General features: G+C 32.7%; 2 protein-coding genes and 2 pseudogenes across 6 annotated transcripts; 2 read left to right on the forward strand and 2 right to left on the reverse strand.

Annotated features, from left to right (window-relative positions):
• The first annotated feature begins 1558 nt into the window (after positions 1–1558).
• On the forward strand, positions 1559–2499 carry LOC104787704 (zinc finger protein 6 pseudogene; annotated as a pseudogene). The gene has a single exon (XR_015557699.1). The product of XR_015557699.1 is annotated as a zinc finger protein 6 pseudogene (transcript).
• A 2454-nt stretch (positions 2500–4953) lies between these two features.
• Positions 4954–7337, forward strand: LOC104787705 (uncharacterized). The gene is made up of 6 exons (XM_010513312.2): positions 4954–5209; positions 5625–5831; positions 5920–6046; positions 6148–6366; positions 6442–6672; positions 6799–7337. Exons 2-6 carry the CDS (start codon positions 5641–5643, stop codon positions 7075–7077), a joined length of 1047 nt encoding a protein of 348 aa, XP_010511614.1. The 5' UTR covers positions 4954–5209; positions 5625–5640; the 3' UTR covers positions 7078–7337.
• Positions 7338–9058: 1721 nt separating this feature from the next.
• LOC104789651 (agamous-like MADS-box protein AGL97 pseudogene) lies at positions 9059–10286 on the reverse strand (annotated as a pseudogene).
• An 867-nt stretch (positions 10287–11153) lies between these two features.
• LOC104787706 (uncharacterized) lies at positions 11154–12704 on the reverse strand. 4 transcript variants are annotated; one of them, XM_019246042.2, is made up of 3 exons: positions 12566–12704; positions 11843–12152; positions 11154–11312 (listed from the first exon to the last, which is right to left on the reverse strand). In XM_019246042.2, the coding sequence occupies exon 2, from the start codon at positions 12138–12140 to the stop codon at positions 11853–11855; it is 288 nt and encodes a 95-aa protein (XP_019101587.1). In that variant the 5' UTR covers positions 12141–12152; positions 12566–12704; the 3' UTR covers positions 11154–11312; positions 11843–11852. The 4 variants fall into 4 exon arrangements, with proteins under 4 accessions (XP_019101587.1, XP_087307169.1, XP_019101586.1 ...); XM_087451043.1 differs by having other exon boundaries at positions 11154–11359; XM_019246041.2 differs by having other exon boundaries at positions 11154–11531.
• Between the last annotated feature and the right edge of the window lie 4157 nt (positions 12705–16861).

Raw genomic sequence — 16861 nt, forward strand, 5'->3', positions numbered from 1 at the left:
CGATCATCAGAGAACAACTACATGTTCTACACATGTTCTGAGTAAGGTTCTGAGTAAAGTTGTGTACCAAAAGACACGACAACCGGCCTTCAATAATAAAAATAACTGCAAAGATATTTGTAACGTTTTAAGATGCTTTGCAGGGACCAGCAGGGTAGACAAAAAGAGGCTTGTCAAACAAAAAGTGGACATAACGGATGAAACTGTGTTTATGGTTTGTGTCAAAAAAAGTATATTTTGTATTAGCTATTACAAAGTATATTTTGTATTAGCTCTTTTCTTGATCAAAAAAAAAAAGTATATTTTGTATTAGCTCTTTTCTCTTTTTTTACAGAATTGCCGACTACTGCAATCACTTTTAAGAATTAACTTTCCATTCAGAAAATATAATAGAATTCTATGCAACTGTGTTTATGGTTTGTGTCAATTTCATATACATCTTAACTGCAAAGTGCAAACATGTAGCATATGGAGACGGTTGCATGAGAGCCCATCAAACTCTAATAGTTATTAATAAACATGTATAGTAAATATATGCTTGAAAACCGTATAGTAAATATATGCTTGAAAACCGTATAGTAAATTAAGAAATACCATGAATAAATAAATAGGAAAATAAAAATCAAGGTTGTTGTAATTTGTAAACAATCAATTATATTGTAGGTGTAAGGAAAGATAATGATTTAGGTTAATTCAATTGTCAACTAAACACAAACTCGCAAAGTGTGAAGAGGACAAAGATGGTGACAAGTAAAGTTTTTCAAATATCCTAAAAGCAAAGCTCATGCATGAGTTCAGGGGGGTAAGGAAGTATAGGCTTAGTTAATTATTCATGTATTTTACTTAATTTAAAAGGGTTTAATCAAATATAAAGTGATACTAGCATTTAAAAATGTTTAATGATCTAATCAGGGTTGTAGTTAGTAAGATTCGGGAAGATCTTGCCATGTCTAAACAAATACTTAATTTCAACGTCAATCACGCCAACACTTTAAACTTGATGTTAATCTATTTGTTAGTATTACACTATTTTTTGGTAGGACCTCAATTATAACCTGATTTTAATCATTCATAAATGCATTGATCATTATATTAATTAAGGGGGTAGATCAAAGATCTATTCAATAAATTTGTAATCTTATATTTATTTCTACAAACTTGAAAATTCCTTTATGTCCAATCAACTAATTGAATGGTTCAAATCTCGTGACATAGTTGAAACTTTAAAAAATGATGAGATTATGTATATGCTTATCTATACTAAACTATATAATATACGATCAATGCTTTACGAGGTATGTAGACCTCCTAGCTTTTATATTATTGTGATGTCTATTATGTGTACACGCACACATATGTGGTACATATCATTTTCTAAAGAATTATATTAAAAAACCATAAAACTCGGAACTTAACTATTAACCCTATTGTAAACTATGTAGAAACATGCCATAAGCACTCCATAACAAAGTGAGTGGACCAACCTAGACTCCATAATTATTTTTAAACGTCATCTTAATTATAAATATATGCACATGCAAACTCAGGGGTTGATCTCATTTTAAGTCTTTAATCTCATCTTTCCATTTTCAAGAAGACTTTTTATATCTGTCTCTCTCCATCTCTCTCTCTCTCTTTGTACATAAAGATAAACTCGCGTATATGGCGACTGAAACAACATCTTCTTTGAAGCTCTTTGGTATAAACCTACTAGAACCGACGTCGGATCAAAACCGGTCACCCCAACCTAGACCCGAACCCGGATCCGGATCCGAGTCACGTAAGTACGAGTGTCAATACTGTTGTAGAGAGTTTGCGAACTCTCAAGCTCTTGGTGGTCACCAAAACGCTCACAAGAAAGAACGTCAGCTTCTAAAACGTGCACAGATGCTAGCCACTCGCGGTTTGCCACGTCATCATAGTTTTCACCCTCACACGAATCCGCTTCTCTCCGCCTTTGCACCGTTGCCTCATCTCCTCTCTCAGCCGCATCCTCCGCCGCATATGATGATGTCTTCTTCTTCCTCGAGTGCTAAGTGGCTTTACGGTGAGCACATGCCGTCACAACACGGCGTTGGTTACTTTCATGGTGGAAGGGGACTCTACGGGGGAGGGACTGAGTCCATGGCTGGAGAATTTAAAGCTCACGGTGGTTCTTTGCCAGTGATGAGGAGGTTCGCCGGAGAGAGTGATCGTAGTAACGGAGTCAAGTTAGAGAATGGTATTGGGCTGGACCTCCATTTAAGTCTTGGGCCATGAATGATTTTTATTTTGGCCCAGTCAAAATTAAAATATTACTATTGGGATTTCATTTTTATAGAGTTTTTTTTTCTTTTCTTAATTTTAGTTGAAATTGGTGATTACTATTTTTTCTCTTACTTTACCAAATCTCATATTATGTATGCGTTTGCTTTTTCGATTTTTACTTTTCTTTATACTAGGTTTTGAATCCACGCGCATTTTGATTAACTTATATATGATTGATGACCTTTGATGAAATATTATTTTATAAATTTTAATTAGTATTAAGGAAAAAAAATAAATTTCAGACACACAAGTTTGAAAAATATAAAAATAAGTTGTGTTACAAAATCAAATCTGATCAAAAAAATCATGAATCTAACTCGACGTCCCGGTGAGACGGATCAAACTGGTGACCTCACATATCCTAAACCATTTCTGCACCAGAAAAATGAAACAATTTTATAATCATGAATTTATCTCGTTTTCATATTTAATTGATTGCTACCACCTATGTTTTCATGTTTTTTATTCAATGTTTTTCTTATTTTTCATATTCGTTCTTGTCATTTTTATTGTCAAATTTTATGATAATTTTCATCGTTACTTTTACCGTTAGGTTCTTCGTTATACTCTTCTTCTTTGTCAACTTCTTCACATTCTTCCACTGAAAAACCTTTTTTTTTAGACTACTACACAACTTATTAACCCATAAAACTCCAAGACCAAAATCATTTGTTTTCTCATTAAATTTGTGCAATTCATAAAGACCAGAATAGTCAACACATACACCCAATTATTGATAATTTCATCTATATACTTATTCGGTTTTAGATCCACATATATTGAAACTTCTCAAACTAAAATCCTTGTACATATTTCTTTTATTTATATAGATTTTACTTTTACTTTTTTTTTCTAAAACATCTTAATAATATAGATTACTACTATATTTCCATAAATGTTAATTAGTTAAATATCTAATTCTTATTGGTTATTTTAAATCCTATATGGACACCTTTAGGAGTTTATAGCTTCAATTTTTTTATTAATATAGATATAATATTTTAAAATTTCTATGGAGGATAAGTAATTGTAATATTTTAAAATATTCTGTAAATTTTAAATATTTTTAAATATAGATTTTACTTTTACTTTTTTTTTCTAAAACATCTTAATAATATAGATTACTACTATTTCCATAAATGTTAATTAGTTAAATATCTAATTCTTATTGGTTGTTTTAAATCATATATGGACACCTTTAGGAGTTTATAGCTTCAACTTTTTATTAGTATAGATATAATATTTTAAAATTTCTATTGAGGATATGTAATTGTAATATTTTAAAATATTCTGTGAAGTTTAAATATTTTGATATTTGAACTTTTTAAAAGTTTCAATATTTATAATATTTTAAACTTTTAAAATTTATAAATTATAATTCTCTTAAACCTTTTAAAAGCTAAGAAATTTTTAAAATTTATAAATTATAATATTTTGAAACCTTTCTAAAGCTAAGACTTTTAGAAAATTCAATATTTATAATATTTTAAACTTTTAAAAGGTTTTGAAATATAATATTTAAACCTTTTAAAAAGTTTCAATATTTATAATATTTTAAACTATTAAAATTTAAAAAATTATAATATTTAAAATCTTTTTAAAAGTTTTAATATCTATAATATTTAAAATTTTAAAATTTTAAAATATTATAAAAATTTTTTGAAACTTTTTAAAGTTTTAATTTGATCAAATAAAAATTTGGATCAAACCGAATAAAATTTTTAAACTTGGACGCCTGATAAATCAAGCTTTCATGTTCATTCGTTGTTGGAAGCATATTAATCTTATTTATACTGGTTATGAACCATTGTTTAAAAAACTTCTAGCCGATGTGGGATGTTTATACATAGTTCTTTTATTTCCATAAATTTAAAATTCTGGAAATTTAGAAAATGTTAATGAATGACATGTCAAACCCTGATAGGTTGTTTAAAATAATTCTTAATATAGAAAATTCTGGAAATTTAAAAAATGTTAATTAGTGACATGTCAAATCCCTATTGGATGTTTAAAATCCTAGATGGACAGTCTTAGAAGCTTATAGCTCCTACTGTTATTTAGTATAATTCTTCTTGTGAAAATGCAATGTGAATTATTTACCCTATCATTCTGTTAACTTTGGTTCACTTATTTAGTAATTGAAGATCAATAGTGTTGAGAGAAGTTGATTAGCAAATAGCAAGTTAGTAAGACGCACACCAAGATGATTTCATTAAATAGAGGGTTTACTTGATCAAGGGCTTTAACTTAAGTGGGCGAAATTGAAAATGAAAATGATAATGTTATGTTTGCAAAAGACACTCTACATTTTACCGCAATTCTTGCTAAGATGTGCATCCGGTAGATTATCTGTTACATTGTTAGATTGGTACATTGCTATCAGTCAAGGCGACTAGATCCATCAAAAGGTTTTAACTTAAGTTGAGATGAAGGTGATGATTTGGTTATGTTGCAAACCACTATTAGTGTTACCGCAATGTATGTTATTATGATGTGCACCCGATTGGACAGGACATTTGTTATGTTGTTGGAAGAATGAAAATAAAATATGAATACTGAAACAGAACATTTGACTCTGTAACATATGAAGAAGATGACGGAACGTGTGTTACCCCCTTCATATTCAAGAATCAGAATAAGTATGTCAATTTTTTTCTGAATAGTATCTTTCAAAATGTCACAAGAATTTGCACCCCAAAATAAAATAAAAAAATCAGATCTCTAAGAAAAATGAGATAGCCACGAAGTAGCCACGGATAAAAATCATGGCTATGGCTCTGTTCTGTGTATATAAATCTGAAGTAACCCTAGTTTCTTCTATCATCTTCTTCTTTCTTTCTTCACCTGCCGCCTCCTCCGATCTCACTGTCCGTCGACAAGCCACCTTCTGCACTGCACCAAGGTTTTCCCGCCGATCTCTCTCTCCCTTTCTGATTAAAACCCTCTTTTTTTAATGTTATCTTGAAACTGAAACTTTCAATTTAAGGGCTTTTCTTGCGTTTCTTTTGAGTTTTGGTGCTTAAGCTTGTGAGGATGATTTAACAACAAGCTTGATTTATTTACAAGTAATTCAGAATTATAGATTCTTCGGTTACATATGTAATCAAACTGGTTAGAATTTTGGTTATAGTTTAAAATTATATAATTTGTAGGTTCATATAGTACTCTTTTTTCCTTCCAGAAGTTGCCAATATATAGTTTTGATATGTAATTGTCATTTGTCAGAGTTAGTAAATTATTAGGAATCTGATATTGGAATGTTAACACAACATTTTCTAGTTTTATTAATTACAGTTGATTAATTAGCGAATGTTTAGATAATCTTTTGCAGATATGAATCGTCGAAGCGCTTCTCATGAAGCCACTCCTTTCTCACAAGGACCTCGTATGCCTCACAGAATGACGAGATCGGCTAGCTCTATTGCTGCACAACAACCTCAACTCAACCTAGCAGCTTTGATAGATTCGCCTGCCAGGCAAAACATGCCACATCTCCATCCACATAAGCTTAATGGAAGTTTATGGTAAATAAATTTGTCTAAATCCAATATTTGACTTTTCATTATTAATTCTTATGTTATTATGAATTCTTATTTGTTTCTTTTATGACAGGTTTGACGATGATGATTGCATCGACAAAGACATAACAGCAATATGCCAAGCCGATTTTTGGGGACAATGGTGGAACTATAATATGATCCCACAAAGTACTAAAGACGCTTGGTGGTCTAGTTTTGTGGTATATCTTAAGTATTTTGGCACAAAATTTTAGTTTACATAACTTTTAGAGTAAGTATTTGCATTACTAACTATAGCTTAAATTTTTTTTTCTTTTGGCAGCAAAAGTATTATTGGGATAATGAGCACCACGACGAGGTTTTCGCTTGTTGGAAGCACTTGTCCGAGGAGTCGATGGGGAAACTATTTAGCAAGAGGAAGAGATCAGGGAAGAAACTCGATTACACTTGGGAGACAGAGGTGATGGTTAAGAAAAGCAAAACAGAATTGGAAAATCTCATTTTGGATAAAGAAGAACTTGTCATGCACCTTCAAGCTAAGGTACACAAACAAATTGGCAAAATTGCTCATGAAAATTAAGTTCATATTTATTATTTTTAACCCCCTTAATTTCAGATTTCTAAGGCTGAGGCTGGTGAGAAATCATCACCAACAACGGAATTAGTCCGGATGACCCACACCGAGGAAGATGGATCATTAGTCGACAAACGGGCAACTGTCCTCGTAACAGCGACCGAGACTTTGGCTACCCAACAGTCTACTTCAAATGAATCAGATGCTGTTAGCGAAGCTGGATCGACGGCCACAGGACCTTCCCGCCATCAGCCCAACGTTGCACATTTGGTGGTAATCATTTCCAACCTAGCTAATCTCATTTTAACAATAATGTTCATCTATTACATATCTTTTTTACATTACTAAATAGATACTTGTATATATTGAATGGTTTTTTCTTTAATTTTTGTTTGGTAGAGTGCTACTGCTACACCACACAAAGTTGATATGAATAAGTTGGATACCACTTCTCACTATCAAAACTTAGACTTTGATATGAGGATGAGCAGGATTGAAGAAATAATGAGTTCGTTGAAGCTAGACTTAGAGACGCTGAAGCTAGACGTAAAGGCCTTGAAGCAAGGCATAGACGCAATTTTACGAGTTTACGGCATAGATCCTGTTACCCTCCAGCCAATGGGGTCGCTTGCTACACCACCCGAGAACTCTACACCCACCACGGGTCCTACGCCATAAACGGGTCAACCTAACCCGAGGGAGGCAATCAACCTTGCAAACTATACCCACCACGGGTCATGGGATGAGTGAGCATAAGGCTATAGTTATTAGAGTCATCAATGAGCATACAGGATGCTTGAGCCTCCTTCATAATCCTTGTTATTTTCCTTTTTCTGACCCTGCTATCAGTAATTAAATGACTTTTAAGTAAACCTTTACCTTTTTTTCTTTTCTGAAAGTAATTACTCAAAGGAGCTAACCACTTTGGTTTGGTTACATCTGAACCGCTCTACCAGTTTATTCTTCTGCTTCATCAGTATGTCGTTCTTCAGGCTCAGAAATTACTACAAAAAAAACACGCATACTGTCTTTCTCGTAAACTCACTCTTGACCTTTTGGCAGGTACAATCACTCAGCTATTAGGGTCAGGAGAAAGCGAATGCTCTGTGATTCTTTTCTGGTCTTACACTTTGGCTTCGGTTTCTCTCACTGTCTGGCCAACATTCTTTATGTGGCTTTGTAGCCTCAACACACACATACACAAACGGGCAACATTTGCAAAACTCTCTAATTTTCTAAATATTAGAGCGATTGATGTATGATCTTTCATTGTTAACAAGGTTGACGGGTTATACAATTGGTAATAGTGACCCAATCAAAAGGGAATATTAAAACTTCAATATCCTAAGATAGCAGAAAAGATTTGCTTGCTTAGGAGAAGAATTTGTACCAAAAATGCAGCCAACATATCTGCTGCAGTTGAGTAATGGGTTGCTCCAAGATGGACTTGTGGAGCTTTATACCATAGAGTTAGAATCTGTTGCAAAAAAAAAAAAAAACTAAGATAGGATTTTAAAACACTAATATGAAGTAAGAAGACTAATAATGTTTCATAGGCATAGATTTTATACCTCATGTGTATACTTATTCATTGGCTATGGCTAATCCAAGATCTGCTATTTTGAGGGTCATTGTCTTCCGGTCCATCAAGAGATTGTGAGGCTCAAGATCCCTGTAATGAAACCAAGAGAAAGTAACATCAGTGATCCATCTCCAAAATGGGTTTCGCTCAAAGGCATTGTTCTCTCAAAAAACAAAGACAATATTGTACCTGTTGATGATATTGTGAGTGAAGGCTTATGAGAAAGAAGATGCAGAGCAAAAGAAGAAGAAAGGAGAAGATACAGCCACTACTGATGGAAAGAAAGGAGAAACTACTGCCACTACTAATGGAAATGAATTATCCTCTGATTCGGATTAGGATTGTGTGATTTGGTTGTTGCCCTTTGGAGAGAGTTTGGTTTGGTTACATATGTAAACGACCTTAGGACCTCTGCTTTTCATCTTAGGACTTCTGCTTTTCTCTTTTTGTTCGATTACAAAACTTGGTTAAGTGTCTCAGTTCTTGCTAGTGTAAAAATGTGATGTGTGTGTTTCTATCATTTTAAACCAGAAGAGATATTTTTAGCAACAAAACTTCATATTGATCATATTTCAGAAATTTGTATTTCATATCAAAGATGGAGAATAAAAAAAAAATTACTAAAAGCCAATGAGTCTTTGAGCTATTATTTGAGTTTGTTTGTACCATGCTCCCTGAAAAACAACAAATGGAAACAAAGAGAGTACAATACTGAGAAAAATAACTTGAAAACAGACATATGCATCCATCTATTCATCCAGAGAGCATATAATGCATCTTCCTATGCTGCAGACAAAACAAACAGGTCAAAATTGAGTTATAACTTCTCTCACACAGCCAGCTATTCTAGTTTTAGTTAGATGGAGAAAAGACGGCGGCAGATTCCAACCAAACACATCAGTAGTAGAAGAGGCGTACAATAGTATACTTTTGCTCCAGGCAACTGCAAAAGCCAACAAGTATTGACTGTGATATTGAAAGCTCGTCCACACTTCATTATATCTACGCTTATGAAAGTGGTTATAACTCAAAAAGTGGTTATTATGTGAGCTTTACGCTTATGAAATTTCAGACATAGCCACACAAAAAAGAACATTTATATACAAATTGAATAAAAGAGATTTCAAACATACAAACAGGGGATGGTTTAAACTAATCAAGACAAATCAAACCGGTTTGAGTTCGATCAATATCCTAAAATCAAGTATGAAATATTGATCGAACCAAAACCGGACCTTTCATAAAGGAAATACATATCTCTAATCAAAACAAACCGAAACAGAAATAATGAAGGGTTTAACTTGTTAACTCACTGAAGAAAACAGAATCAATGGAGGGTAAGTCAGTGAAGAAATCAGAATCAATGGAGGTAATAAACTCATTGAAGAAATCAGAATTAATCGAATAATCAATGAATTGATCAAAGTCCTCCAGCTCTTGGTTGCATCCACCCACATTTTCACGTAAAGCATTGTTGTTGTTCTCCTTGTCCACTTCCACAAGATCTCTTTCCTTACCTTCCAACACCTTCAGATCGTTCTTTAGATGAGTTACGTGTGAACCACCCTTCTCCTTCTCATCCACGTCAATGGAGAAATCAGAATCAATGGAGGGTAAGTCATTGAAGACATCAGAATTAATCGCATAATCAATTAATTGATCAAAGTCTTCCAGCCCTCCACCAACGTTTCCACTTAAAGCATTGTTGTTGTTGTTCTCCTTCTCCACTTCCACAAGATCTCTTTGCTTATTATTTTCCAACTCCTCCAGATCGTTCGGTTGATGAGTTACGTGTGAAGGTCCAGCCTTCTCCTTCTCCTCCACGTCAACACGAACCCTTTGCTTATTTTGCAACTCCTTCAGATCGTGTAACATCTTCCTCATCGAATCAATCGCGCAACCCAATTCCTCCGGATTCTGTGAATTGGCGAGACTCTCATCTTCCCACCAAAACCCTAACTTTTCATCATCATCGTCATCCCGAGAAGGAGTCTGACCCGCGAGGAAAGCAGAAACAACATTGTCGACAGAGGAGTGGCCAAAAGAGTAGAAAGAGGCGTGTGAATTAGAAGAAACCGGAGTCGCTAAAATCGCGATCTGTGCGTCGGAGAGAAGACAAAGCTCTGAGGCTTTGCTGAAAAGACCCTTACGACGTTTTGAGAAAGTAACCGCTCGTGGATCTTTATTCTCTATCTTCTTCCCTGTATCAATCTTCCTCTTCAACCCACCCATTATTATGATTTGTTTTCTCAATTTCACAGATAACGAGAACGAGACAAAGACTCTGAGATTATTATTTTTTGTGTGTTTGCAAAAGAATGAATGTGATGGAACTCACTTTGTTTCTAATCATATATATAGAGACTTTAACTTGAAGAAACTCAGCTTCTAATTAATCCTAGTTGTTTTCCTTTTTCTGACTCCACTATTCAGTAATTAAAACGACTTAAGTAAATTGTTTTCCTTTTTTGATTTCTAATTACACTCAAAAGTCTCCTGAGACCGAACCAAGGCTGGTTTGATTAAACCATCGATTTTATTTCCTTTTTTTTTTTCTGATAATCCCCTAATCGTTAATTAACAAATAAGTAAAAATTGTTTTCCTAGGTTTAAATTGTTTCCTTTTTAAATTGAAAAGTAAATTTACCATTTTTATAGGTTTAGTCAAAACGTCTTAATTTTGTAGTTTTATAGCTGAATTTAAAACACATTTGTAAACCAAAAGTAAACCGAATTTGTATTGCTAAAGTCCTAACTCTAAACCTTTATTTACTTTTTCTAGGTTGGTGAAGCACCGTAGAAGTTTGAGAAGCATGCTACTCCGATTGCTAAGCAAGTGGTGACTCAAGCACTTGTATTGATCTACAAGGCAACAGAGAAAGCTCAGAGCTTTGTCAAAGAGGCTTACCGGTGGTCCCAAAGCTGCGTTTAACTTTGCTGCGACTGAGTACAAGTGTTTCGTTATGACTAACTCGTTGAGTACAAATGTTTCGTTGTGATTTGGTTGTTGCCTTTAGAGAGTTTGGTTTGTTGGGATTGGTTACGTATGTAAATGATCTTAGGACCTCTGCTTTTTCTTTTTGTTCGATCACAAAACTTGGTTAAGTGTCTCAGTTTTTGGTAGTGTGAAAAATGTGATGTGTGTGTTTCTATCATTTAAAACCAGAAGAGATTTTTAGCAACAAAACTTCATATTGATCATATTTCAGAAATTATTATTTCATATCAAAGGTGGACGACAATCAAAACAACTTTACTAAAAAAGCCAACAAATATTCTTCTCATTCATAAACGAGTCTTTGAGCAATTATTTGAGTTTGTACCAAGCTCCCTGATGAACAAATGGAAACAAAGGGCACACAATACTGAGAAAAATAGCTTGAAAACAGACATATGCATCCATCAATCCAGAGAGCATAACAGACATATGCAAACAAACACCAGACAAAACAAACAGGTCAAAAACTGAGTTCAACTTCTCACACAGCAGCTAATTCTAGTTGTGCTTAGAGGAGACATTAATGAACTTGAAACTGTAAGGAGGAAAGCACTGCAGATTCCAAGCAAATATGTTTAAGTACAAGAGGCGTATAGAATCATCGGAAGAACAATATATACTTTGCTCCACGTAACTATGAACGTTAAGCAAAGACCAACAGAAAACATCTACCAACCCATCATCAATACCGCTTAGACCCTCAATTTGAAAGCGAGTGCAAACACTAATATTCACACCATTTCTAACAACCTAAGAAGTAAAATCATATATCAATATAGCTTAGGCTCTCAAAGGTTCAATACATCAAACCAACACAAATTGCTCAACCAACCGAGAGACAAAAAAGCATATAAGAAACTAACCATTGTTTGATTAGTGTGAAGATGAAGAAGGAGGAGTGTAGTTGTCCTGAAGGAGATCATCATAAGGATCCCTACGACCAGCAACCTGACTGATCTGAGGATCCCAACGTAGCTGAGCATTGTGACGCTCAAATGTCCAGAATCCATAAGGACGAATAGGTAAAGCCCACATCTCCTTAATCTTCTTGCACCTCTCATGCATCTCATATATGTGTTCCCTTGCTTTCCTGTCTCTATCCTCCGGATTCTCCATTAGCCTTAGCACCAAATTCTCCGCGAATTCCATTATGAAACCCATCTCTCTCTCTCACTGCAAAACTCAAACACATACTACTACTCACAATCGATTTCACTCCAAAATTAGGTTTTGTAAAAATCAAATCCATAAAGTGAGCTCTGTGACCTAAAATGAAGAAACCCATCTCGTCTCTAAACTCAATGCCACTCAAAATCATACTACTCACAATCAATTTCACCCAGAAATTAGGGTTCCTATCAAATCAAAGCAATTGATTTCCAAAAATTGGGTTCTCTGACCTAAACATTACGGTAAACTTTGGTTCCCATCTAGATCTAGGTTAAGATTCTAGGAGCCGTACATTACAACAATTAGGGTCTCTTTTATATCATTCCTCCTAAGACGAGGATCGACACAAACCTAAGACTAATGATCTACTTTAAAGATCGATACTAAAACCATTTTGAGAATGAAATGGAACGTACCTTGAGATACGAAAACCAAAGGATGAAGATCGCTGAAGCTTTTTTTTTGCTTTGTGATGGTCAGAGAGTTTTTGTTACAACTCAGCGCAGAGCTAGAGAATGAAAGAAGAAGAAGAAAACAGAAATCTGATAGAGAAACCGAAACTGCGTGTTGTTTGCTACTTGGAATGAGGGAAACATTTTTTCTCTGAAAACGCCACGCGGTTTTATGTGTCAAACCCCAAATATTACAGAAATAATTACTCAGAAATACTCCAAAAGTTGGTTTATTCCTCGTATGTATAAATTTTCTAAAAATTGCTTAGATATTTAGTGTCCTGTGTGTAATTACAATTTATCACTTGGGTTAATTTTTTATTTTTTATTCTAAAAATATTAAAAAAATACATATCAGCAAACGATTATATGGACGTTTGATTTATATTATTTCATGGCTGAGTTATAATATATAAGGGAAAACAAAAGGTCTCGTACATTCATATGACAACTGAGTTATAATGTTTGGTGGCTGACTTATAACAATAAGCTGAAAGTAAAAGTCAAATTTATATTACTTCACGGCTGAGTGATAATACTTAAGGAAAACAGAAAGGTCTCATAGATTCATATGACAGCTGAGTTAAAATGTTTCGTGGCTGACTTATAACAAGAAATAAAAGTAAATGGCTGAATTTTATTATTTGACGGCTGAGTTATAATACTTAAGGGAAAACGAAATGTCTCTTAGATTCATATGACGGTTGAGTTATAATGCTTCGTGGCTGACTTATTAGCCATTTCATCCTTCCTCGCGTTCAATCCGTAATCCTCGAGAACAAGCTTCACAAGCTTGTTGTGTATTGTTTCCGCATCTATATGCACAACTTTACACCCTTTATCATCGGTGTTAAATACATATTTGTGTTTCTTTACCCAATTACCAGAAACAACAATTATCGGAACTGGATCCATGAAAGAAAATGAAGAAGAATGAGGAAAATTAATAAGAATGAGGAAAATTAAGAAGTGAAGAACAATGTGAAGAAGAAGGTGAAGAAGAAGGTAAAGAACTTCATTTTTGAACTAGGTGAAGAAGATGGAAGTCGAAAAAATGACGTTTCATATTTCTGGAGAAGATGATGACATGGAATGATGACTCAGCCACCAAACGAACATGTAAATCAGCCTAATTAAATCAGCCATCAAACAAGATTATAACTCAGCCGCAACATGAATACTATTACAGTAATTAAAAAGCAAAAAAATGGCTGCCAAATTCAGCTGCTTAATCAACTGAAAATCTATAACTCAGCCGTATCGTTTAATAAGTCAGCCGTAACTAAATAATATTCTAGTAATTAATCTTTTGCTACTAAGTCAGCCGTCAAATGGCCGAGTTGTCCGATAGGTCTGCTTATGACGGGTGAGTTATAGTGTTTAACCATAACTCAGCCGTAACGACATCTCATAAGTCAGCCGTTGTTCATAACTCAGCCAGCCGGAAAAAGTTAATTCAGCCGTGTCGTAGTGATAACTCAGCCAAAATTTTGACAACTCAACCATCGGGTGAAAACTCAGCCGTAAGGATGGCTGAATTATAGCATAACTCAGCCAGATTTCATTAAGTCAGCTGTAACGCTTTGCTGAGTTATGTTCTATGTCAGCCGTCCTCTCTTAGTCAAATGTTTTTTCCATAAATCAACCGCAACTGAACTGTAACTCAGCCTTGATTACCTCTGTAACGCGTTATGACTGAGTTATTTAATACACGTTAGCGATTTCTTACGTGGCGTCTGACGTGACAATGACATTTTTGTAATTATGTTTGTTCCTGTAACATAAAACAAGGGTACGCTGGATATTTTGAAAATACCCAAAATATCCTAGTAATAAAAAAAAGATTTGTTGGTTCAGGTAATATTACTTAATTTGGAGTAGAACTGAGTAAATCTCCCAAAATTACATCTCTAAATTCTAAGGGGGTGCATTAAACTTGATATTTTAGGAGATTTACTCCAGAATCTCCTCAAATATCAAGGTCAGTTTTGCTCCGTTGGGTTTTTCGTTTCGATTTGGCTAGGTGTTAATCTACGCGATGCATAATTTTGAAAATTTTGTTAAAATAAAATATTGCTTTTTATTAACAATAATATCAAAGAAAGATTTTTATTTTTTTAACTAAAATATGAATCTCATAATTTCTTATACCAATGATGTGCAAGTTAAATTTTACACTTGTGTCAACATTTTTTTGGTATTGTTATTTAATATACAAAGTTTAAAATATATAAGTTTTCTATAGAACAAAAATTAACAAATACTACAAAAAAATTATTACAAATTGATAACCTATATTAATAGAATAATAATATAGAAATTTAAACATTTTTCTAATATGAATGAATCTATGTTTATCATGTTTTATAGAGGTTAAAATTGATTTAAAGAGTTTTTTTAATGTCATTTTAAACATAAGACTGTAGTATAGTAAAATTGAATCAAATAAAATTATCAAAAATTTTAGTAACTACATATAAAATTATTATGTATAAAATATTTCTCATTTCAAAGTTCAAAGCGATATAAATATATATCTATATATATATATATATATATGTGTGACTATAACCCACCCATTCTGATATATTTAGGGGGGTGTATTGAAACCATGATTTTAGAGAATTTGATGGGATTTAGAAATTTCGGAATTTTGATAGATTTTAGGGAAGTTGATATGATTTATGGTGAAATTCTTTCAAATCCCACCTAAAACCATGAGATTTGGATTTCTGTATTTTTAACTAGACAAATCTTCTCAAATCCTCCAGAATCTCTAAAACTTATTAAAATCCAAATCCACAAACTGTTTTGAATAACAATGGATTTTAAAGTAGGTTTTTAAATCATCATTTCAATAACAGTGGATTTCAGGAGAGTTTTTAAAGTTCATGATTGAATAACATATGATTTGTAAATTTTACACAAATCACTTAAAATGTCAAGTTAAATACACCCCCCTAAGACTCTGTTTGTTGTGTGTTTGCTGAAAGAATGTGAAATATGGAACTCACTCTGTAAATCCTTGTTTTTTTCTTTTTCTGACTCTGCTAATCAGTGATTAAACGACTTAAGTAGAACTATTTTTCCTTTTTTTGAAGTCTAATTACTCAATTTTCCCTTTTTAGAAGTCTAATTACTCAAAATCACCTGAGACGAACATGGTCGGTTCGGTTTAACTATCAATGTAATTTCCTTTTCTCTGATAATGTAAGTAAATGAATAAGTAAAAATTGTCTCCTACTAGGTGTTACCTCACGCTACGCCTGAGTTCTTACATAATGGATATTCTATTTTGAAAAGAAAAAAAATATAAATTAACATATTATTTTTTCTTTTTGGTGTACATCCAAATTTAAAGACTATATAATATGAATTTAAATAAAGTTAAAAAAAACAAAATTTTCTTTTAATGATAACATATTTAGTGCAATTAAGTCATATTGTATCTTATATGTCATATGCCATATATTTTCGTAGTTGTAGCCATATTTCAAAATCATTTTGATATATATTTTCATAAAAATTATTTTGTGGTGTTAATTATGCATATTTTTTATTTATTTATTGTGATGGCTTAAAGAGATTTTAAAATGTTTCAATTAAAAAAAAATCAAAATAATAAACAGTAGCTTTGCAGTGTCTCATACATATATAAATAAGTGAGTCTAACAATAGATTATTAGACTAATACATTTTCCATAAAAACAAAATAAAAAAACAGCAACTATTTTATTAGGTTATTATCGTAAAATCTTTAATTGTGTATGGATTTTGATTTATATAAACGATAATGTTTCATATAGCAAAAAAATAATTAACATATTATGGCGTAATAGAACATAAACATAAATATTATTTCTTTTGTTAACAAACGATTAAGACCTAGAATGGAACTTAAATTTCCTCTTTTCAGACTCTAATATATATAGGCTATTGTCTAACATTAGTATGTTAAGTCATCAGTTTTGTGAAAATAAATTTAAAATTTTGAGATCAACTAAAAGTTTAATTAAATAATATAAGATTTGAATTTGTAATCAACGATTTTTTTTTTTTAATAATTCATAACATATACATGGAATTGCTACAAACAAATCATAATATAAAGTCGTTTAATTAACGTCATTTTAAAAATCGCAATTAAAAATTATGAGGTCGAAAGAAATTTAAAATTCATTAAAATTATATTTATATACAAATACAGAAAAAGAAAATGACTACAACATTAAAAAATACTTTGAAATTATATTTATATAT

Source organism: Camelina sativa, chromosome 5, assembly GCF_030686135.1.
Source record: "Camelina sativa cultivar CO46 ecotype springtype chromosome 5, ASM3068613v1".
NCBI classification, from domain to species: Eukaryota; Viridiplantae; Streptophyta; class Magnoliopsida; order Brassicales; family Brassicaceae; genus Camelina; species Camelina sativa.